Source organism: Hippopotamus amphibius, chromosome 4 (genome assembly GCF_030028045.1).
Source record: "Hippopotamus amphibius kiboko isolate mHipAmp2 chromosome 4, mHipAmp2.hap2, whole genome shotgun sequence".
NCBI lineage: Eukaryota > Metazoa > Chordata > Mammalia > Artiodactyla > Hippopotamidae > Hippopotamus > Hippopotamus amphibius.
Window position 1 is genome coordinate 187,399,828 of NC_080189.1, and position 23,889 is coordinate 187,423,716.

Genomic DNA, 23,889 nt, shown 5'->3' on the forward strand with positions numbered 1-23,889 from the left:
TGGCAAAAGGTAAAGATAAAGAGAGGATTCTAAAGAGAAAAAGAATTAATTATAAGGGAACCCCCATAAGGCTACCAGCTGATTTATCTACAGAAACACTGCAGGCCAGAAGGGAGCAGCAAGATATATTCAAAGTCTTGAAAGCTAGAATACTCTACCCAGCAAGATTACCATTTAAAACACGAGAGAGAAAGAATTTCTCAGGGCTTCCCTGGTGGCGCAGTGGTTAAGAATCCACCTCCCAATGCAGGGGACACGGGTTCGAGCCCTGGTCCGGGAAGATCCCACATTCCAAGGAGCAACTAAGCACATGCACCACAACTACTGAGCCTGTGCTCTAGAGCCTGTGCTCTAGAGCCCGCAAACCACAACTATTGAGCCCACACACCGCAACTACTGAAGCTTATGCACCTAGAGCCGGTGCTCCACAACAAGAGAAGCCGCTGCAATAAAAAGCCTGCACCCTGCAGTGAAGAGTAGCCCCCGCTCTCTGCAACTAGAGAAACCCTACATGCAGCAACGAAGACCCAACACAGCCAATAAGTAAGAAAAGAAAGAAAAGAAAAGAAAAGAAAAGAAAAGAAAAGAAAAGGAAAGGAAAAGAAAAGAATTTCTCAGACAAGCAAAAACTAAAAGAATATAGGAATACTAAACCTATCCTAAAAGAAGTATTGAACGGTCATCTCTAAATAGAAAAAAAAGCAAGAAGATACAAGAAGGAGGAAATCACAGTTGGAAAGTAAGTCACTTAAATTAGCCAGTACACAGATTAAAAAGAAAAAAAGACTGTGACAGTGACGATAAACACACGAAGATGAAAGCCGGACGTCAAAACCAGAAAATGTGGGGAAGGAGAGTAAGAACATGCAGATTCTTTTTCTTTTTTTTTAAGAATCTGTTTGAGCCTGTATAACTATCAGTCGAAAGCAAGCAGATATAGGAAGGGGTTAACACATCAGAAAAACAGGGCAACCACAAATCAAAAACATTCAATAGATTCACAAAAACCAAAAAGGAGAGAACACAAGCATAAAACAAAAGGAAATCATGGAACCTCAAAAAGAAAAAGAAAGGAACAAAGAAGAAACAAAGAATCAAATGGAAAATGATTTGAAACAAGGTTTGCAATAAATACATATGTATCAACAATAACCTTAAATATCAATGGACTGAATGCTCCACTCAAAAGAAGCAGAGTGGCAGACTGGATTAAAAAAACAAGAGCCTGGGGCTTCCCAGGTGGCCCAGTGTTTAAGAATCTGCTTGCCAATGCAGGCCACACAGGTTCAAGCCCTGCCCCAGGAAGATCCCACATGCCGCGGAGCAACTAAGCCCATGCACCACAACTATTGAGCCTGTGCTCTAGAGCCCGTGAGCTGCAACTATTGAGCCCATGTGCTGCAACTACTGAAGTCCACGCACCTAGAGCCCGTGCTCCACAACAAGAGAAGCCACCACGAGAAGCCCACGCACCACAATGAAGAGTAGCCCCTGCCCTCAGCAACTAGAGAAAGTCCGTGTGCAGCAACGAAGACCCAACACAGCCAATAAAAAAATAAATCCAATAAATAAATTAATTTAAAAAAAAAACAAAAAAATACAAGAGCCTACAATATGCTGCCTACAAAGGATGCACCTTAGGGCAAAGGTCACACATAGATTGAAAGTGAGGGGCTGGAAAAAAATACTTCATGCAAAACAGAAATAACAAGAAAGTGGAAGTTGCAGTACTCTTATAAGACAATATAGACACTAAAACAAAGGCCATAAGGAAAGATAAAGGACAGTATATACTGATAAAAGCATCAACACAAGAAGAGGATTTTATACTCGTCAACATATGTGCACCTAATACAGGAGCACATACATAAAACAAATACTAACAGACATAAAGGGAGAAATTGATAGGAATGCAATAATAGTAGGAGACTTTAACACCCCGCTCAAATCAATGGACAGATCTTCCAGACAGAGAATAAATAAGGCAACAGAGACCCTAAATAATACAATAGAACAGTTAGACTTAATTGATATTTTCAGGACATTACATCAACAAACAAACAAACAAACAAAACAAAAAAAACACAAAAAAACAGAATACACATTCTGTTCGAGCACACACGGAACATCCTCTAGGACTGACCACATACTAGGGCACAAAACTAACCTCAACAAATTTAAGAGTACAGAAATTATTTCAAGCATCTTCTCTGACCAAAATGGCATGAAACTAGAAATCAACCACAGGAAAAGAAATGAGAAAAAAAAACGACTACATGAAGACTAAACAACATGCTACAAACACCTTGAGACAAACAGCAATGAAAACACAACCATACAAAAATCTATGGATGCAGCAAAAGCAGTTCTTAGAGGGACGTTCACAGCATTACAGGCCATTATCAGAAACAAGAAATATCTCAAGTAAACAACCTAACCTACCACCTAAAAGAATTAGAAAAAGAACAAACAAAACCTAAAGTCAGCAGAAGGAAATAGTAAAGGTCAGGGAGGAAATAAAATGGAGAGTAAAAAAAAAAAAAAAAAAGAAAGAAAAAAAAAATCAATAAAACCAAGAGCTAGTTCTTGGAAAGGGTAAACAAAATTTACCAAAAAACCTCTGGCTAGGCTCACCAAGAAGAAAAGAGAGAGAACTCAAACAAAATAAGAAATGAAAAAGGAGAAATCTCAACTGATACCACAGAAGTACACAAAAACCATAAGGGTATACTATGAACCATCACACGCCACCAGACTGGACAGCCTTGAGGAGACGGACACGCTTCTAGAAACAGACTGCTCACCGAAACTGAATCAAGAAGAAATGGATGACTTGAACAGACTGATCACTAGTAGTGAAATAGAATCTGTAATAAAAACAAAAACAAACAGACAAAAAAGACAACTCTTTACAAACAGAAGTCCAGGACCAGATGGCTTCACAGGCAAATTCTACCAAACATACAAAGAAAAACTTATATCGATTCTTCTCAAACTCTTCCAAAAGACTGAACAGGAGGGAAAACTGCCAAAGACATTCTATGAAGCCACCATCACCCTGATGCCAAAACCAGACAAAGACACCAAGAAAAAAGAAAATTACAGGCCAATATCTTTGATGAATACAGACGCAAAAATTGTCAACAAAATATCAGCAAACCGAATCCAACAACACATAAAAAAGATTATACAGCACAACCAAGTGAGATTCATCCCAGGGTTGCAAGGATGGTTCAACATTTGCAAATCAATCAATGTGATATACAACATTAACAAAAGTCAAAAACCACATGATCATCTCAATAGTGCAGAAAACAAGCACTGGACAAAATTCAACATCCATTCATGAGAAAAACTCTTACCAAAGTGGGAATAGAGAACATATATCAACATAAATAAAATCTATCTAGGACAAACTCACAGCCAATATAATACTCAATGGTGAAAAGCTAAAAGCCTTCCTGCTAAAAATCTGGATCAGGACAAGGATGCCCACTCTCACCACTGCTATTCAACATACCACTGGAAGTCCCAGCCACAGCAGTCAGGCAAGGAAAAATAAATAAATAAAAGATATCCAAACTGGAAAGGAAGAGGTAAAATTGTCACTATACACAGATGACATAATACTATATTTAGAAAACCCTAAGGACACCACACAGAAACTACTAGATCTAATAAATGAATTCAGCAAAGTAGCAGAATACAAGATTAATATTCAAAAATTCATTGCATTTCTTTACACTAACAATGAAATATCAGAAAGAAAATGTAAAAAAACATTACTTTTTAAAATAGCACCATATATACCTATGGAATAAACCTGACTAAGGAGATGAAAGACATACACTGAGAACTATGAAACATTAATAAAGGTAATTAAAAAGGATTCAAAGAAGTGGAAAGATATCCCATGCTCTTAGATTGGAAGAATTAATATTGTTAAAATGGCCATACTACCCAAAGCCATCTACAGATTTAATGTGATGCCTATCAAATTACCCATGACATTTTTCACAGAACTAGAACAAATAATCCTAAAATTTATATGGAACCATAAAACACCCAGAATGGTCAAAGCCATCCTGAGGAAAAAGAATAAAAAAACAGCAGGAGGCTAACTCTCCCAGACTTCAGACAATACTACAAAGCTACAGTAATCAAAATGCTGTGATATTGGTACCAAAACAGACATACAGATCAATGGAACAGAATAGAGAGCCCAGAAATAAACCACCACACCTATGGTCAATTAATCTTCAACAAACGAGGCAAGAACATACAATGGGAAAAAGACAGCCTCTTCAGCAAGTGGTGCTGGGAAAGTTGGGACAGCCCCAAGTAACAATGAAGTTGGAACAAACCCTCACACCATACACAAAAATAAACTCAAAATGGCTTGGGACTTCCCTGGTGGCGCAGTGGTTAAGACTCCAATCTCCCAATGCAGGGGGCCCAGGTTCAATCCTTGATCAGGGAACTAGATCCAACATGCAGGCCGCAACTAAGAGTTCACCTGCCACAGCTCAGGAGCCGGTAAGCCACAACTAAGAAGCCCGCCAGCCACAACTAAGACCCCGCAAAACCAAATAAATAAATAAATGTTTTTTTAAAAAATGGCTTAAATACTTAAACATAAGACATGACACCATAAAACTCCTAGAAGAGATCATAGTCAAAACATTCTCTGACATAAATTATACCAGTGTTTTCTTAGGTCAGTCTCCCAGGGCAATAGAAATAAAAACAAAAATAAACAAATGGGACCTAATCAAACTTACAAGCTTTTTGCACAGCAGAGGAAACCAGTTAAAAAAAAAAAAAAAGACAGCATACAGAATGGGAGAAAATATTTGCAAATGATGCGACAGACAGGGCTTAATCTCCAAAATATACAAACTGCTCATACAACTCAACAACAAAAAAACAAACAACCCAATCCAAAAAAGGGCAGAAGACCCTAGTAGACATTTCTCCAAAGAAGACATACAGATGGCCAGTAGGCACATGAAAAGATGCTCAACATCACTAATTATTAGAGTAATGCAACTCAAAACTGCAATGAGGTACCACCTCACACTGGTCAGAATGGCCATCATTAAAAAGACTACAAATAATCAATGCTGGAGAGGGTGTGGAGAAAAGGGAAGCCTCCTTACACTGTTGGTGGGAACGTAAGCTGGTGCAGCCACTATGGAAAACAGTGTGGAGGTTCCTCAGAAAACTAAAAATATAATTACCACATGATCCAGCAATCCCACTCCTGGGCATATACTCAGAGAAAACCATAATTCAAAGATACATGCACCCCTATGTTCATAGCAGCACTGTTTACAATAGTCAAGACATGGAAGCACCCTAAATGTCCATCACCAGAGGAATGGATAAAGAAGATGTGGTGCATCTATACAATGGAATAGTACTCAGCCATAAAAAACAATGAAATAATGCCACTTGCAGCAACATGGATGCAATCAGAGATTCTCACATTAAGTGAAATAAGTCAGACAAAGAAAGACAAACACCATATGATATCATTTATACGTGGAATCTAAAATACGGCACAAATGAATTTATCTACAAAATGGAAAGAGACTCACAGACCTAGAGAACAGACGTGTGGTTGTGGGGCGGGGGGGGGGGGGGAGTGGGGGAGGGAAGGGTTGGGAGTTTGGGGTCAGCAGATGCAAACCATTACATATAGGATGGATCAACAACAAGGTCCTACTGTACAGCACAGGGACCTATGTTCTATATCCTGTGATGACCATAATGGAAAAGAATATAAAAAAAGAATGTCTGTATGTGTATACCTGAGTCACTTTGCTGTACAGCAGAGATTGGCACAACACTGTAAATCAACTATACTTCAATTAAAAACATAAAATTGAAAAATGCAAACCTCAACCTCTACTCCATACAATTATATAAAAAATTGATTTCAGGCAGCTCACAAACTTAAATGCAAAATATGCAACAATAAAGCTTCTAAGTGAAAACCCAGGAGAGTATCTTCATACCTTGGGATAGACAAGAATTTCTTAAGTCACAAAACCCCTAACTATAAAAACTGATATACTGGGACTCTGTTGAAATTAAGAAATTTCTGTTCATCAAAAGACAGTATTAAGAAAGTGAAAATACAAACCATCTCCTGGGAGGATTCAAAATGTGTATATCCAACAGAGGACTGAAATCCAGAATTTATAAGGAACACTTACTAATCAATCAGGAAAAGACAACTCAAAAAAACAAACAAACAAACTTGTGCAAAAGACGCAACACACAGGCAGCTCACAAAAAGAGGACCTCCAAATGACCGAAAAGCGCATGCAGAAGCAGCGAACACAACGTCCCTGCGGAGAGCACACCAAGCACCTGCGCAGCGCGCCCCGCCCGGGCAGGCCCGGGAACGCCCGGGCGCGCCACCTGCCGGCGGGAGGGCGGCGGGCAGGCGGCGCGGGACCGCCTCGGGCCGCGGCCAGCGCGCAGGCGCACACGCCAAGCGTCCCGCAGCCGCACGCCCAGGCACAGCCCGGGACCAGAGTCCACCGAGGGGCGACGTGCAGCAACACGCACGGCCGCCAAAGCGGGGACACCACGTCCGCGCCCGGAAAGCAGGCAAGTAAACCGCGGTGCATTCACACATGAAGCCCTACGCGGCAATAAACGCACTGCTGAAGCACACGCCGCACCGCCTGCAGCAGGAACCCAGGTGAAACTACTGGACAGCAGGCAGCCTCCCGGCGCGAGCAGCCTGCGGGCCCCACGCGCTCGCCCCCAGGTCGCGTGCGGCGGCACCTCCCACACCCTCTACTGAACGCCCCTCGCCCGAAGGAAAGCGGGCCTACGAAGGGGAGAGAATCAAAACTCCCCGGAGACATGCCTCCCACACAAAAGGCCTCACCCAGCCAGGGACCAGAGCGCCAGCCTAGCGGCACGTCAGAACTCCAAAGACAGAAGACCCCCGAAGGTCCCGGCGAGGAGAGAAAGGGAGCGAGGCAGAAGCCGGCATGGGCACCGCTCCCCTGGCGGGCGCCGGCCCCTCCCAGGCACCCGGGGGGAGGGCAGACCCCGGGGCTCCTCCCGCGCTGAGCCGCGCCCAGCACCTCCCCAGCAGACCGGACACAGCCCACAGAGGCCCTGCGCCGGCTCCGCTCCCCCAGGGCCGCGGCGCGCGGACCCCCACGGGGGCGGGATCACAGCCCCGGCCCTCCATGCCACGCCCGGCTCTCTTGTTTTCTAAGAAAGACACCCAAAACTTAACACAAACAGCAAGGGCTGAAGTCAAGTCTGTAGATTCCGACTCCACCCAACGGTCTGGGGGCAGGTGGTGGGAACTGAAAGACGGGGGTCCTCCCCAAGGGAGGAGGACAGACCAGCTCCAACCGGAGAGAAGAGGCCCCTCGTGGAGAGAAACAAGGGCGACACCAACCGCTGAGAACTGGGACGGCAGTGAAACCGCCCGAGGAGGAGGCGAAGAACACAGGTTGAGGGGAATAAAAAGAGAAACACGTCATGGTTAGACCAGCAAACAGCAGTAAAGGCTGTTTAAAAAGATGAACACAGAACATGAAGTGAGAGTCAGGAATGACCCCAACACGTCAGAAACACACCAATGATGCCTCTCAGAGAGCGTCTGGGAAACACAAGAGAATCTGCCATTCTCTCTCCCCCAAAAGCTATAGAAAAAGACAGTGAGGAGATAAAATCAACACAATCTTACCAGGGCAAAGAGAAGAGAGAAAATCTCTGAGGACAGGAGGGGTCGACGTGTCCAGAGCTCACTGCTGGGCAAGGACAGCGCCAGGCCCAGCAGGAAGGGGACAGGTCCGAGCAGAACCAGCAGAATCGAGACGGGACCCGACGGCCCCCGGGGCCCTGCGGCTCCGCCCAGCAGAGACAGGACGCTGATGCCAGAGGACGCAGCCGAAGACAGGAGGGGGCACCTGCCCAGGTGGGTGGAGGGAGGGCCAGCCCCTCCCCACGCTCCAGGCCCCTGGGCTCTGACCCGAGGCAGGAGCCCCGGGGAAAGGTGTGCAGAGCACGACACCCAGGGTGCTCCTCGGGGCCGCGGGCTTCCCCAAACAGCTGAGGGGCTCCACCTTGGCCTCAGACCTCACGGACCCCGCTCTGAGGAGTCTGCGAGCTCTGCTTTGATTTCTTACTTAAACCGAGGGTTATTTAAAGGTTATTTTTTATTATTATTATTGGCTGCATTGGGTCTTCGTTGCTGCACACGGGCTTTCTCTAGCTGCTGTGAGCGGGGGCTACTCTTCACTGTGGTGCTCAGGCTCCTCATTGTAGTGGTTTCTCTTGTTGCGGAGCATGGGCTCTAGGCACGTGAGCTTCAGTAGTTGTGGCACATGGGCTCAGTAGTTGTGGCACACAGGCTCTAGAGCACAGGCTCAATAGTTGTGGTGCACGGGCTTAGTTGCTCCGTGGCATGTGGAATCTTCCCAGGGCAGGGCTTGAACCCGTGTCCCCTGCATTGGCAGGCGGATTCTTTACCACTGCGCCACCTAGGAAGTCCTTAAAGGTTATTTTTAATTAGATGGGTAATTTCTCTTTCTTATTTGCCAGTTTCCAATTTTACTGCCATGAATACATCTGCACGAATGCTGCTCTTTAGAAGTGATTTGGGTCCGACAGAAAACCTATTCTAGGTTTTTGGAAATACGTCCGTTCTCTATTGGGAATAAAGTTCTTCATATGCATAAGATCTTAAAGTCAGCCACAGAGAAAAAGAAAGGTAATGTGTGAGCACCATCTGGACAGGGGTCCCCAACCCCCGGCTGTGGACCAGTACCGGGCCGTGGCCTGTTAGGAACCGGGCCGCACAGCAGGAGGAGAGCGGCGGGCGAGCCACTGAACCTTCATCTGCCGCCCCCATCGCTCACTTCACCGCCTGAACCATCCCCCACCCCGCACCCCACCCCCACCCATCTGTGGAAACACTGTCTTCCACGAAACTGGTCCCTGGTGGCAAAACGGCTGGGGACGCTGCTCCAGAGGAGAGCAGGTGGAACTACGGCAACACGACCAGAGCATCACCCCAGCAACGGAGGCTCAGCTCTGAGCGTGCGTGCACCAGGGAGCCCCACTGGCCCAGTGCTTAGGATTCCAGGCTTGCACTGCCAGGGCCCGGGTCCAGTCCCTGATCTGGGAACTGAGATCCCGCAAGCCGTGCGACACAGCCAAAATAAATACATAAATTCATATGTGGTAAATCTGTATACACAGTCTTAAAACAGGCAAAAGACCAACAAAACTATGGGTAGAAATGGACAAATCCGCAATCCTCATGGGGATTTTAACAGGCCCTTTCAGTGACAGACAGACATGCAGAACCAAAACCAGTGAGCACCGGGAGGAAACCTGACCCATCGACCTGCACAGAACATCCCACTTTCTGCAGAAAAATATTCTTTCAAGAGCCCAAGCTGCCTGTAACCGCCCATATGGTGGGCCGTAAGGCGAGCGCCAAGTCATCTCAGCAGACGGAAATCCTACATCCAGAAGAGTCAAGTTAGATGTAAGAACAGAGCCAGCAACACTACCAAACCCACGGGGTCGGATGAAAAGCTCCGTGGACAATCCGAGGCAGATTCTGATGCGAGCCATGATTAGAAGCGCCCCCGCCCTCACAGTGGTCGGCCGACGTGGAGGTCGGCCCCGCGGGACAGGGGGGCTGCCGGCCGAGTCGGTGCTGGCCGCGCCGTCCACAGCGGCAGCAGCGGGAAGGGAGGCGGGTCCTCGAGAGCCAAGGAGAAGGTGACCAGCCTGCAGGTGGGGATGCTCGGCCTCGCCCAGCCGTCCTCCCGGCGTGCAGGTGCAGGCCGCGGAGCTTGCGGACAGGCACTCAGGGCCGTAGCACTCCTGAGCATGTCCTCCCAGAGCGTCTGAGAGGTCCAAGCTGATGGTGTCCCCGCCTGGGCTGACCACAGCCAACATCACGCTTAATGGGGAGAGACTGGATGCCTCCCCTGAAATCAGGAGCAAGACCCCTGGATTCGACCTGCTGCTGGAGGCTCCAGCCAGGGCTGTCAGGGAAGAAAATCAAAATGTGTCCAGATTGGAAAGTAAAGCAAAGTTATATCTATTTTAAGATGTCATGATCTTATGTACAGAAAATTCTCAGGAATCCACTAAGAAACTATTATAGTAAGTGGGTTTTTCAAAGGCTGTACGATACAAGATCCACATAGAAACCTCTCATATTTCTATACACTGGCAACAAACAATCAAAAAATGAAATTAAGAAAGCAATTCCATTTATAACAGCATCAAAAAGATACAATACTTAGGAATAAATTTAGCAAAGAAATGTAAAACCTATACTCTGAAAACCACAAAAATTGTTGAAACAAATGAAGGCAGGCCTAAATCAACGGAAAGCCATTCCACAGTCAGGAATCAGAAGGCTTCTTCTTGTGAAGATGGCAACACCCCCCAAAGTCACCTACAGAGTCAACCTGATCCGTATCAAAACCCCAGCCGGCTGCTTTGCAGAAACTGGCAAACTGAACCTAAAATGTATATGTCAATTCCAGAACTCGGGACAGTCAGCAAAACAATGTTAAAAATGAGGAGCCAAGTGGGAGAGCTCGCCCTTCCTGATTCAGAACTTGCTAGAGAGGCGGCAACCAAAGCAGCGTGACACCAGCGAAAGGACAGGCAGGCCGACGGGACAGAGGCGGGAGTCCGGACCCTCGAGTCTGCGGTGCGCTGGCTAAGCGCAGTCTCTGCGGCAAAGGACAGCAGCGCAGCTGCGCACCCACACGCCCTTACCTCGCGGCGGGGGCAACACTCACGCCAGCGGATCACAGCCTCAAGCCAGGAGCTAAAAGCAGAGCGCTGGGAAGGAAGCGCAGCATGAACCTTTGTGATCTGGACTGAGTCCTTCTTACTGACGACACAAAAAGCACCGGCAACAAAGGAATAAATAAACTGCACGTCACCAAAACGAGGCACCTCTGTGCTTCACAGTGCGCCACCGAGACAGTGAAAACACCCCCACAGAATTTCTGCAAATCGTGTAACTGATAAGAGATTTGTGTCTAAAATATATAAGGAACTCTTACAATTCAAGAAGAAGACAAATAACCGAATTAAAAACAGGCCAAGGTTTGAAGAGACATTTCTCCAATCTGCTGTGGATTGGGACTGTTACGAAATACAACAAAACTGGTACTACCCTGCCAAATTGCTATATATTTGCTATTTCTGTACTTATCGCCACGGAAACTAGCAACAAGCAGGTGTGGCCCATTAGGGTCCAGCGATCTCACAGAGCAGCCCTGGCAGAGTCTCTGCAGGAGGCCCAAGGCAGCCGGGTGGGGTCCCGATGCCCCGGGGAGGGGACCCCACAACAATTCCTCCCAGAATCAGGCCTGCACTGGGCTTGGTGACAAGGACAGGGTGGGTCACTGCAGGCTGCCCACTCTTATCCTTCGTCCCACATCCCTGTCCCCCCCAGGAGCCCACCCTCTTCCAGCAGCACCCACGATGGGAAATACCGTTCTGCAGGGTCTGCGCTCTTGACTCCTTCCCCAGGTTCACGTGGAAGCCGCCGCCCAGGGTTGGGGTTTTGCCGGCACCTAGAAACACAAATCAGACAGATCAGCCAACGCATGGCAGAGAGCTGTGCTAACAGCCCTCCCGTCGCGTCAGGTGTTTCTGGAGCAGGATTCAGAGCAGAAGGCAGTATCAAGTGACCCCCACCCCAACCATTCACACCTCTGCCCTGCCAACAGGGTCGTGGCCTTGACCCGGAGCCGAGGCAGGGGAACCATGCCCATCCGCGTTCTCTAACCACGTCTCAGAGCAGACGGGCACCCAGCTCTCCAAACCACGGCACAGGCCTGGCCCAGCCCCTCACCTGGGCCCTCTGCATGCCCTGGGCCAGCCCATTCACCATCTGTCATTGCATCCACCTCCCTGGGGAGGGGTGGGAGGGGAGGACTGCGGGCTCCTGGAGGGCAGGGGCCTCGTTCTATCTGGCCTGGAGCCTCTCAGCCAGCCAGTCTGCAGGAGGCACTCGCACCTCTACCCATCTGTGTGCTGCCCGCGGACCCGCCTGCCCACCCGTGCGCCCACCACAGAGCAGCAACCTGGGGAGCCCTGGACCTGACGTGTGGCCACAGCTGCACCGATGGGACCTGCTCTGAACCTCCTGCCAACTCCAAGCCACCCCAGGAAGTCGCACGTACTCCGCTCTGCGGGGCTTCAGGGCTGGGACTTCTGCCCCGATGCCCTGTGAAGACAGCCAGGTGGACATCCAGACTGTTCACCAGACTGACAACCCCCAGCACTGACGCACAATCTTCAAGGGAGCGCCACGCCAAGGCAAGGGGCCCAGGCGGCAGAACAAAGGCAGAGGAGCCAGGAAGTGCTGCCCGAACCACGGGCGCGCGTGTCTGTTACAAAGTACAGACCAAGGGGTCAGAGGCTTCTGAAGTCAGGGGACACAACCTCACCCTACCAGCGCCTCGGGAGGTGAGGGCGCAGGGCCTGCTGGAGGATGAAATGGAAACTCTGCAGGGACCGGGATCTGGGAAGCCACATCTCTGACGTCTGAGAACAGGCCCCCGAGGGAAACTCCTGGCCCACCTCCTGGGGCCAGCAGGAGCCTCTGGGTCACCCACGGGCGGCGACCCGCACAGACAGCGGAGACCACGTTGGCCTGCAGCTCCTCTGTGACTGCAACCAAAGCCCAAATCAACACTGACCAGAGTCTTTAAGGATCTCAGCAAAATGATTCTAAGGTTCAGCTGGGAAAAAAAGGAATAAGACTGGCTAAGAAAACTCGGAGAAGAGCAACAGGCAGGCCTGGCTGGGCAGTTTCTGGGCGACAGGTGGTTGGAACTCGCCAGGCCCAGCGCTCCGGGGGCCCCAGAGCCCAGCACTCCCTGCCTCAGCAGCCTCCCTGGGGCAGAGGCCCAGGCTGGGCAGCGTCCCCCACCGCCTCCTGTGCTCCGACAGTGGGGAAAGAGCACCGGCCCCGGGAGCAGCCGGCAGCAAGCCTGCGGCCCTTCCCAGTAGGGCATGGAGCCCGGGCACAGGGGGCAGTGCCTGGAGACACTGGGTGTGTTGGTGTCCTATCCCTGCCCTAACAAGCTCCCACAGACTTGGTGTCTTCAGGAAGCTGGCCGTAGAGGGCAGGGAGGGAGAGGGCCAGGCGGGGCGCTCTGGGGGCCTGGAGAGGGGCCGGGAGCAGCACAGGGCCCAAGGGAGGCCTGTCCACCTGGCCCAGAGACGAGGGGCTTCCAACACGCCAGTGGCGTCTCTCTCTGCCTCTGCAGAAGGTGACACAGGCCTGAGACTGGGGGTCTGCATCCACCCTCCTTTTGTTGCTGGCAGCTTTTTCAAACTTTAGAATGTTTACATTTGCAATCTTTTAGACACAGGAACCACTGAAGAAGGCTACAGTCCCTGAGTCACCTGACCAGGACAGCCACATTTTGACCCGTGTCCAGTGCTGCCCAACTTTTATATGAGAAAAAAGAAGAAAACAAATCACCATATTCTTTTAACTAAAATGGGCATGTGTTTTAAATAAACAATTACAATAATACTACATTAGAAAAAGGACAGCGAAATGGTACAAATCCCCTGAAAACCCACCTTCCAAGAACAAGGACCTTGGGTGGCCTTCCTCCCAGCCATCTCTCCCTGCTTAGATGGGGGCGACCTGGACAGATCCCACAAAGATGCTAAGTAAGAGTGCAGACTCATCTGGGGTGAATGTTCAAAGCACTGCAAGGCCTCGAGAGGTCACCCCCCATGCCCCTCCCCCACCCTCTCCCTTCACTCCCCCTGCACTCTCTGCACGGGCCCTCCTTGCACTCCCACGACCTCTACTTCCTGCTGCTGCGCTGTCCCTCCCCGTCTCTCCCCAAGGCCTCCGGCACCCTTCCTGGGGCTGCTCCACCCACACCTACTCTGGGCTCTGCCTCCTGACTCTTGCTCTCCCCATGCATGTGCACGCACACGCACGCACATACACGCATGCAGGCACACGCGCACACACATGCAGGCACACGCGCACACACATGCAGGCACACGCACACACACGTACGCGTATGCATGCACATGCACACACATGCAGGCACACGTGCACGCACACGCACACACACTCACGCATATCAGCCTGGTGCTCTCCAAGGTCCTTGTCTGTAGCCTCAGTTCATCATGCGTTCCCAGGAGAAACAGGGACTAAGCTTTGGCAAGGAAGGTGCCTCCGTGGGTCCAGCCAGCTGGGGGTGGGGAGGGGGCAGGAGGTCAAAACCTGCTTGCCAAACTGATGCAGACTCTTCGATTCAACAAACACCCCCCGCTGGGGACGTGGGCACCATGGGTAACAGGCGGAGAGCAGTGGAGGCGCCTACGCAAAGTGCTCATTCAGCAAAGCCCAGCCGGCTAACTCCACGGGCTGGGGCCCCTGAAGCACGAAAGAAAGCTCGAGTGCCACCTCTGGCCAAAATCACCAGTGCACCTGTACCTGTCCTTCAGATGCCCTTCCTACTATTCCCTCTACTTCTAAAACTGGGATACTTTCTCTAACAAGATCCTGTAACGAACAAGATACAACCAGCTACAACTAACAAGCAGCAGCTGCAGCTTCTGTCAGCACAGCCGGGCCAAGACCGCCCCCTTGTGGACAGCTGGGGAGGAGCAGAAATTCCACCTGGAGGCACCTGTGCCCCTGGGATTGTGGCTGCAAAAGCAAGAAGGTGATGCAAAGGCCTGATCCCTGCGACTTGTGGCGGGAGTGGAGGGGGTCCCTACTTTGCCACGCTGAGCACTGAGAACAAAACTAGTAACACCAATACCCAAACCAGACCCAGAAAAACAGCACACAGCACCATCCTCCCTTTCACTCACAGATCGCCCCAGCATGGGTAAGCAAAACCTTTCCTAGGTCTGCATTCGCTTTACTTAAAGTGAGGGATTTCTGTCGCTGCAGTGGAACTCCTTTTAAGGGAGGGCAACCGTACGAGGTCCAACTGGGTGGCTCCAGAACGGAGAGAAGTCCAGTGGCCCCTCAGCATGCACGCGCACGTGGGTGTAACTCCTCCAAAGCACCGGGAAGGCACTCGGCAAGTCCACACTGAGTCCTGGGCGCGGGGACGTGGCTGGACACAGACCTCTTGCCATTGGTGAATAAACAACCAGTCGGTGCCAGCAGCCTAAACATCTTCCAAGCAGACACAGCTACGGAAGAGCGTGTCTTGTCACAATTAAAAGTCTGATTATGGGCACCTCGCAGCATGGAGCATGGGCAGGTGATAAAAGCAGCAAGAGACACTCTAGGAGCAGCAGTCCTCTCTCACCCAAGTGCCTCCCGCACAGAACTCAGCCACTTTCTGAGGGCAGGTCCCTCCGCCAGGAACTCAGTGGGGCTCTGAGGGGCCACAGGATAGAAACAGAGGTGCAGAACCTTCAAAACTCCAGGACCAGAGCGTGGCCGGGACACCTGGCAGGCTGTGCCTGAGAGCCCCCCAACCCGGGTGGGGCACAGGCCAGGCGGAGGGCAGGAGCACCTGCCATTCTTCAGGACCCAGAGAGCTCCCCCAGGGAGCAAGAGAGGCTCCGCACCAGCAAGGGCCAGGCACCAAACCTTCCTCATTGTGTTCCGCGTGGAAAGCACCTCGTTACTCATAACGGTACTTTCAGACACCTTGACTTCAGAGACAAAGTTTGCAACAATTAAAAGTTGTGATTCTGGAACCCATGGGAGGTGCACCCCAGAAGAGGGACGGAAGGACCCCGAGGAAGCAGAAACCATGGTTGCGTGGTGCTGGAGCTCCCGCTGCTTCCAGGCTGCCTCCTGGGGAAGCGGCAGGGACAACTCCCGGGGGCGGGGGGGGGGGGGGGACCGCAGGAGCACTGTGCGCCCTCAACTGCAGCGGAGACCCGGGGGAAAGACATGCTGTCCTCCAGGCCTTCTGTGCCAACACCAGGCACAAGATGCCCTACTCTGCCCTTGAGCTCCTGGACGCTCTGGGTGAGCCCCTCCCCCAATGGCACTGCAGGACCCCTCCTCAGGACTGCAGAGGCCCGACTGCCCGGGCTCCGTCCTCCACCTTGCCATTCTGCAGTCCTCACACCCATCCCTTCTCTCAGCCATGCCCACCCCCTCACCAGCTGCCCATTAACTGAAAGACACAGCCCGGATGTCCCCAGCACCACCCTCGCCACCACCACTCTGAGAGGTGCCGTTTGTGAGTCCAGCCCAGGACACTGGACTCACACTTTGCCGGTCCTCAAACATCCACCAGGGAACCCAGGGAGACTAGGCTCCTTCACTTCTGGACCCTGGGCCTGGGGCACAGTCAGAAGCCCAGCTGGTGACAGGGCCTCTGGCCACAGGGCCCTGATGTCCAATTTACATATTCTCAAGTGAAAAGAATAAGCAAGAATGCTTAGGAAAGATAACGGCCTTGGGACCCAGCAAAGGGCACCCCAGAGAGAAAGCCCAGCCTCCAGGGTGAGGCTGGAGTAAAGAAAGCGCTGAGCAGGGCCAGCCGGGCACACACACCAGCGCCAGGGAGACTGAGAGCAGCCAGGGTCAACAGCCAGCAGCGGGCGCAGCTGCTGCTGTGATGGGGAGAGGAGGAGGCCAGGAGTCTGGGGGAGCCCTACCCGGGGGATGGAAGGGCTGCTGGAAGCAGGTAACACCCCCTCCCCTCTCTGCCACCTCTCTGTCCAGGAGCTAAGAACCCAAGACCCCTGTAGCGCTTCCCTGTGGGCCCTCCAGAGAGTGAGCCCATAGGACAGAGCCAGCCCAGGGATCGTACCACCTTTAAATCAAACCACCAAAGGGCACCCAGCTCTGAGCCTGTGCTCACAAGGCCGTGGGACCGGCTTCACTGCCCACAGGTGGGAGCACGTCTCTCACATCCAGAACTCCCCAGGCATCCATCTCCTCTGCACCCAGCTCTCTGGTCTGCAGTGAAGACAGGCTGTCATCAGGTACAAGGGATGCGCTCAGCACAGTGCCTCCCACAGAAAACCTTGCGTGTCACCCGCTACAATGAGTCCTTCTTATTGTTGTTGCCACTCTTCCCAACAGGCATCAAAGTCTTGGATGACTTGAGGGGGCGGCTGGGCAATATGTGACAAAGCTGCAAACATGGTGCCACAGAGACTCCACCGCAGCAGTCCCAGGAAGTTGCTCAGGAAGAACGCAAAGACATGTGCCACGCAGAAAACAGGAGAAAAAAACAATGAGACCCAAAACTGGTTCTTTGAAAAGATCAACAAAATTGATAAACTTCCAGAAAGAGAAACAAAGGGAAAAAGAGAGAAGACACAAAACACCAATATCTGAAAAGAAAATGAGACACCACCACAGACCCTGCGGACATCCAAAGAATAAAGGAATAGTATCAACAGTTCTACATGCATAAATTCAACAACTTAGATCAAATGGACCAAATCCTCAAAATCAAAAACTCACCTGAGATGAACGAGATAATCTAAAATATAAGTAAAACCTGAAACTATTGAAGAAACTGAACTTGTAATTAAAAACGTCTCCAAAAGAAATCTCCAGGGGCTTACTAGGTGGCGAAGTAGTTAAGAATTCGCCTGCCAATGCAGGGGCACAGGTTCAAGCCCTGGTCCGGGAAGATCCCACATGCCTGGGAGCAACTAAGCCCATGCGCCACAACTACTAAGCCTGTGCTCTAGAGCCCGCAAGCCATAACTACTGAGCCCGTGTGCTACATCTACTGAAGCCCGCACACCTAGAGCCCATGCTCCGCAACAAGAGAAGCTATCACGAGAAGCCCACGCACCACAATGAAGAGTAGCCCCCACTCTCTGCAACTACAGAAAGCCCACGCACAGCAACAAAGACCCAATGCAGCCAAAAAATATAAATGAATGAATGAATGAATGAATGAAACCTCCAGGCCCAGACAGTTACACGGGTGGATTCCACCCAACAGTCAAGGGAGAAATAACACCAGTTCTACACAGTCCCTTCCAGAAAACAGAAGAGAAGGGAATATTTCCCAACTCATGACATGAGGCACATGACCTTGATATCAAGGTCAAAGACGCCACAAGAAAGCTGCGCACGAGTATTCCTCATGAACGTAAGTAGAGCATTCACAGATCTGATCCAGCGACACACACGGAGAGTAACACCCGTGATCAAGTGGCTTCACCCCCGGGATGCAAAGCAGGCTGAGCACACGGACAGACCAAGCCTCGCCATCCAGTCACAACGGAAACTCAGAGCAAACCAGGAGTAGGACGAGAACCTCCCCAACTTTACTGATAAAGAACAGGGATCAAACCCTACAGCCAGCATCACCATGAGCGGAGGGGTGAATATGTCCCTCTAAGACTGGAATAAGGCAGCACGTCTGCTCAAAAGCAAGAAATAGACACGAAAGAAAGAAAACAGCCCCTATTTATAGACAACATGATTGTCTACATAGAGAATCCCAAGGAAGTTATTTTTTTCAAAAACTCCTAGAACTAATAAGTTTAGCAAGGTCACAGGAAACAGGCCAATGACAGAAATCAACTATATTTCTATATCCCAGCAATGAAAAACTGAAAAGTGAATTTTTGAAAATACTATTTACAACAACTCTATTTGGGTCTTAGGTAAACATCTAAAGTATGTACAGGAGCTATATGCTGAAAACTACAAAACATGATGAAAGATCAAAGGAAACCTAATGAACGGAGACACATATCTGTGCTCAGGAATTGGAAGACACAGTATAGTAAAAATGTCAAATCTCCCCAAATTTATCAAGAGATTTAATGAAATTTCAATCAAAGCCCCAGCAGGATTTTTTGCAAATATACACAAACATTCTAAAATTGAATGAAAGGGAAAGAACTACAATAACTGAAACAATTCTGAAAAGGAAAAGCAAAGCTGGAGGAATCACACATCTGATCTCAAGACTCAGTATAAACATACAGGAGGAAAGACAGCGTGCTGTAGACAAACCAGCATTCTCATCAATGGAATGGAACAGAGAGCCCAGAAACAGACCCACGCACATATGGCCCAGTGACATTTGCCAAAGGAGCAAAAGCACTTTGACAAAGGATAGTCTTTCAACAAACAGTGCTGAGGAAGGTCCCTAGTGGCCTAGTGGTTAGGATTCTGGGCTTTCACTGCCATGGCCTGGGTTCAATTCCTGGTCAGGGGAACTGGGATCCTACAAGCCATGGGGCGTGGCCAAAACCAAAACCAAACAAATGGTGCTGAAGCAACTGGACATGTATTGCAAAAAATGAACCTCAACCTACACGCCACACCTTATATAAAACTTAAACTCAAAATTGTCATAGATCTAAACGTAAACCATAAAAAAATAAAACTTTTAGAAGAAGAACATCATGCCTTAGAAGATTTTTAGAATGACACAAAGGACAATCTATGAAAGGAAAAGAAATCAATAATGTGGGGACTGCCCTGGTGGCACAGTGGATAAGACTCCACACTCCCAATGCAGTGGGGCCCAGGTTCAATCCCTGGTCAGGGAACTAGAGCCCACATGCATGCTACAACTAAGAGTTCACGTGCCACAACGAAGGAGCTGGCGAGCCACATCTAAGGAGCACGCATGCTGTAACAAGACTCAGCTGCAACGAAATAAGAACTTTTTTAAAAAATTAATAACGTGCACTGCATCAAATCTTAAAACGTCGAATGAAAATTTTAAACTTCTGCTCTGCAAATCATATACCTAACAAAGGACTCGTGACTACGATATGTAAAGAGTGCTCAAGACTCAACAGTACGAAAACAAACCACCCGAATGAGAAATGATTAAAGAACCCCTGGAGCAGACATTTCGGCCGGGGGGAGTAAGAGGCGGCACGTCAGCCCGTTAAACGCTGTGCGACATCGCCGTGCGGCGGGGAAGCGCATCCACGCGCAGACCAGGCACCGCGGCACAGCGAGGACGCACGCGAGGGGTGCGCCGAGGCCCGGACGCCCCCCGCCTCCGGAGGCGCGACCCGCGGGCGCACGGAGCGGCGCAGCCACGCCGAGAGCCGGCCGGCCGGCCGGCCCGGGGCGCAGCTCCACGCGCAGCGCCCGCCCGCTCCCGCCCGGCGCCCCGGGGGCTCCCGCGGCCCCGGCCGCCACCGCCCCGCGCGGGCATCGCGGCGCGGCGGCCGTCGGGGGTCCCGCAGCCCCGCCGCGCCGGCCGCCCCTCGGGTCCCAGCGCGCCGCGCCGCCCCGGCCGCCCCCCGCCCGCCGCGCCGGGACGCACCGTCCAGGGACACGAACTGGCCCACGGCCGACGAGCCGCCGCCGCTGTTCTCCACGAACTGCACCTCGGACACGATGATGTTGTCCTCGAGCACCGAGCCGCAGCCCGTGCACACCGCGTCGCCGCGCGCCGCATCCAGCTCGATGTCCGTGCCGCCGCAGCCGCGGCACACGCGGCCCGTCATGCCGGCGGCTCCGGGCCGGGCCCCCGCCACCCGCCGCCCGCCGCTCCGGCCCCGCTCCCGCCCCGGGCCCGCCGCCGCGTCCGCGCCGCTCAGACTCTCGCGAGGCCGCCGCCGCCCAGCCCGCCGATTCGCAGCGGCAGATTCGCCGCGCGCGCCGGGACGCCGCCGCCCGCTCCGGCCGCGCCCCGCGGGACGGCCGCGGGCCCCGGCGCCGCGGCGAAGACGCGAAGACTCCGACCCGCGACCTCCAGGCCGGGACGCGGCCGCCGGGCCTCAGAGCGCGGGCCCCACAGGCCTCAACGGCGGCGCGCCGGCGGCGGGGAGAGGGGCGGGGCCGCGCGGCGGGGGCGGGGCGCGTGCGGGGGCGGGGCCGCGGCTTGTGGGTGGGGCCCGAGGAGCGAGAGCGGGGGTGGGGGGCGGGGCCTCAGGCGGGGCGGGAGAAGCAGAGCTCGGCGAGCGGTTGGCTCGGCGCGGCGCGGCGCGGCGCAGCGTTGGAGACCCAGGCCCGGGGCCGCGCGCCCCTCGCCCGGCGCTTGCAGGCCGGCTCCTCGGCCCCTCCGGGCTCCCGGGCCTGCGCCCGGCGGCGTCCTTCAGCCCCCGGGAGCCCCCGCTCCCTGTCGTGAGCCCCCGCCGAGGCCCGCCCACCGCCTGACAGGCACCGCGCCGCCTGCGGGTACCGCGACAGCCACACTTGCGTGGCCCTCCCACCCGCCGGCGGTGAGCCCGAAGAGGAGCGCGCAGGGCCACACCTGCTTCCTGCCGTGCGGCTCGCGGTGTCATCACTTCCCCGACCGGGGATTGAACCCTGGCCGCGGCGCTGAGAGCCCGGACTCCTAACCGCCAGGCCAGCGGGGAACTCCAGCAGGGAGCTCCCCAAGGCCACGTTTTCTAAAAACTCTAAACCTTGACTGTAGGCCTAACAGGAGCTCTAACTAAATCAGAAAATGCCCCATTCCCGCTTGAAAGCAATGTAAATACCTGAACTCTTTCCGGGTCATTTTGTCAAGTCAATTTAATCCCAGCCAGAATGTCAACAGGATTTTTGAATAGCTTGATAAGCTGATCCTAAAGCCATCTGGAAGAGGTACTCCACAAGAATAGTCAAGAAAACCCTAAAAGAGAACTTAAGGAGAGGAAAATTGCCTTTCTGTATATCAAAGTATTATATCGTTACATCCATTAAACCACATGGTATTTGTACGGGTGGAATGGACGAGCGGAATAAAACCAGGAGTCCAGAAGCAAACCCAACTATACACGGAAATTTAGGAGCCTCAAGTCACTGTGGAAAAGCCAGACATTTTTCAAAGGTGCTGGGGTTTCCGTTCAGAGGAGGAAAGGGGTGAATGGAACCCAAGCCCACACTGCTCTAAAAATAAATCCCAAGTGGCATTAAATGCTGAAAGTAGAAACAGAACTGCAAGACTGGGACTCCTCCGGCAGCACAGTGGTTAAGCGTCTGTGATCCCAACGCAGGGGGCCCAGGTTCAGTCCCAGGTCAGAAAACTAGATCCCACGTGCATGCCTCAACTAAGAGTTCACGTGCCACAACTAAGGAGCCCACGAGCCGCAATTAAATAAATATTAAGGCCCAGCGCAATTAAATAAATATTAAAAAACAAACAAAAAACTACAAGACTCCTGGAACCAGGTACAAGAGGATATTGTATGATAAACCTGCAGTGAATGTCTGTCATGACGGCTGAGGCCCCTCCGTGTGCCGTGCCTCACCTGCCAGGGAGGGGCGGCTGCCCTCAGCGCAGCCAGTTAAGCTAGAAAACCGTGCACGTGTGGTCAGGGCGACCCAGGCTTTTGTCGGAAGGGCGGAGTAGGATTTTTGCCGAGGCGACAGGTGGCTGCCGTGACGATCGTTGTCTGAGCCCCCGTGCACACGTGGAAGCTCCCCAGGGAAGACCCCGGGGGCATCGCTGGACCACAGAGTATTCCTGCCCTCAGCATGCTACACATGGGCAAATTGATCCCCCAAACTGTCCTGTGAAATGACCACCTCATAGTCCAATACTGCTCCGTGGGTTGGCCAACTTTTGCTATGTTAATTGTCAGTCGCCGCCTAACAGATAACCACAAACGTTAGCCGCCTAAGATGACAGACCTTTACCATCCGACAGTTTCCTTGGGTCGGGGGTCTGCGGGAGGCTTCGTGGGACAGTTCTGGCCTGGGGTCTCCCAAGGCTGCGGTCAGAGTGTCGGCCGGGGCCGCATCCTCGGAAGACTTGGCTGGAACCGGGGGTCTGCCTCCAAGTGCCCTCACGTGGCTGCTGGTGGGGCCTGAGAGCCTCACCTGGCGGCCCCCCACAGTGTCCTCACAGGGGTGTGTCTGGCTTCCCCACGGCCAGGGGGCTGGGGGCCGCAGGATAGACGCTTTGAGGCTCTGATGACCGACCCACCGTCACTGTCACTGCCCCAGCTCCGTCTGGGCGTCCAACCCACACCCGAGGCCGGAGGACTTGGAACATGCTTAAACGCACCACCGGCCACCCCCCTGATCTGACCTGACACGTGCACAGGGCATCAGACATGCCAGCACCACCCGGGAGCCCAGACCCCTGCAGGCTTCCGAGGGAGGGGGACATTGAGGGGACCCCGCCGCGGCCGATGCAGGAGAGACTTGGAGCCCGGGGCCCTGAGAGCGCCTCACTCACCCACCAGAGGAGGAAAGTGTCCAGAACAGAGAGCCAGGCCAGCCCCAGACGAGCAGCTGAGGGGACACTGGACGGCTGTCTCCCTCCCACACCTGTCGCCCGATAGAGGGAAGGAGGAGAGGCTGCCCCGGGCGGGCGTGGGGTGGGGCTGCCCACCGCTGGGCCCCAGAGTCAGGGCGGTGGCTCCCAGCCCCCCACCCAGAGCGCCAGGCTGGACGGGGCCTCCCTCCGGCAACAGGGTCCCCCGTGCAGGCATGAAGGGGGGAGGGGCTGGAGAGACACCTGCCTTCCTTGCCGGGAGTCCTTGGGGGCAGGTGGCTTCTCTCCTCCCCATCCAGCGGGGAGAGGGGTGGGATCGTCCCCGGGGCCTTGTGAGGGGAGATGGGGGCACCTGGAGGAGGGTGCCCGCCCCTCACCCTGGCCGGGGGCCTGCACAGCCGCAGGCGTGCGTGGTGTGGACCCCCGAGGTGGGGACGTGAGAGGGTGGGGGGGCTTGACGTGAGTCCCGGTGCACGAGGGACCTGCAAGCTGGCCGCTGCCGGCCGTGGTGGGGGTACAGGCGGGAGCAGCTGGGAGGCTGGAGAGGGGACAGGCCCGGCGGGAGGGGCCTGCGCCGCCGGCATCCCCAGGGGAGGATGGGGACGGTGTCAGTCATTTCCCTTCAGCAGTTTCAAGGCTTATTCCATGGTCTTTGCTAGCACCATTTCTGCTGAAAAATTCTGCTTTTTATCTTTTTGTTGCACTTTGATGATAAGGTACAATTTTTTTCCTGGATGCTTTTATA

General features: G+C 52.6%; 1 protein-coding gene across 4 annotated transcripts in view; it reads right to left on the minus strand.

Moving 5' to 3' along the window:
* BRF1 (BRF1 RNA polymerase III transcription initiation factor subunit) overlaps positions 1–20,511 on the minus strand; it is a 73,739-nt gene extending 53,228 nt beyond the window's left edge. For 3 of the 4 annotated variants that reach the window (XM_057730624.1, XM_057730622.1, XM_057730621.1), the window contains exons 1-2: positions 20,259–20,511; positions 11,520–11,600 (exon numbers count right to left, since the gene is read on the minus strand). In XM_057730624.1, coding sequence (XP_057586607.1) covers positions 11,520–11,600; positions 20,259–20,442 — 265 coding nt within the window. In that variant the 5' untranslated portion in view covers positions 20,443–20,511. Of the gene's footprint in view, positions 1–6,907; positions 7,023–11,519; positions 11,601–20,258 lie in introns of those variants that run through there. The other variant, XM_057730625.1, reaches the window with a different exon arrangement.
* Between the last annotated feature and the right edge of the window lie 3,378 nt (positions 20,512–23,889).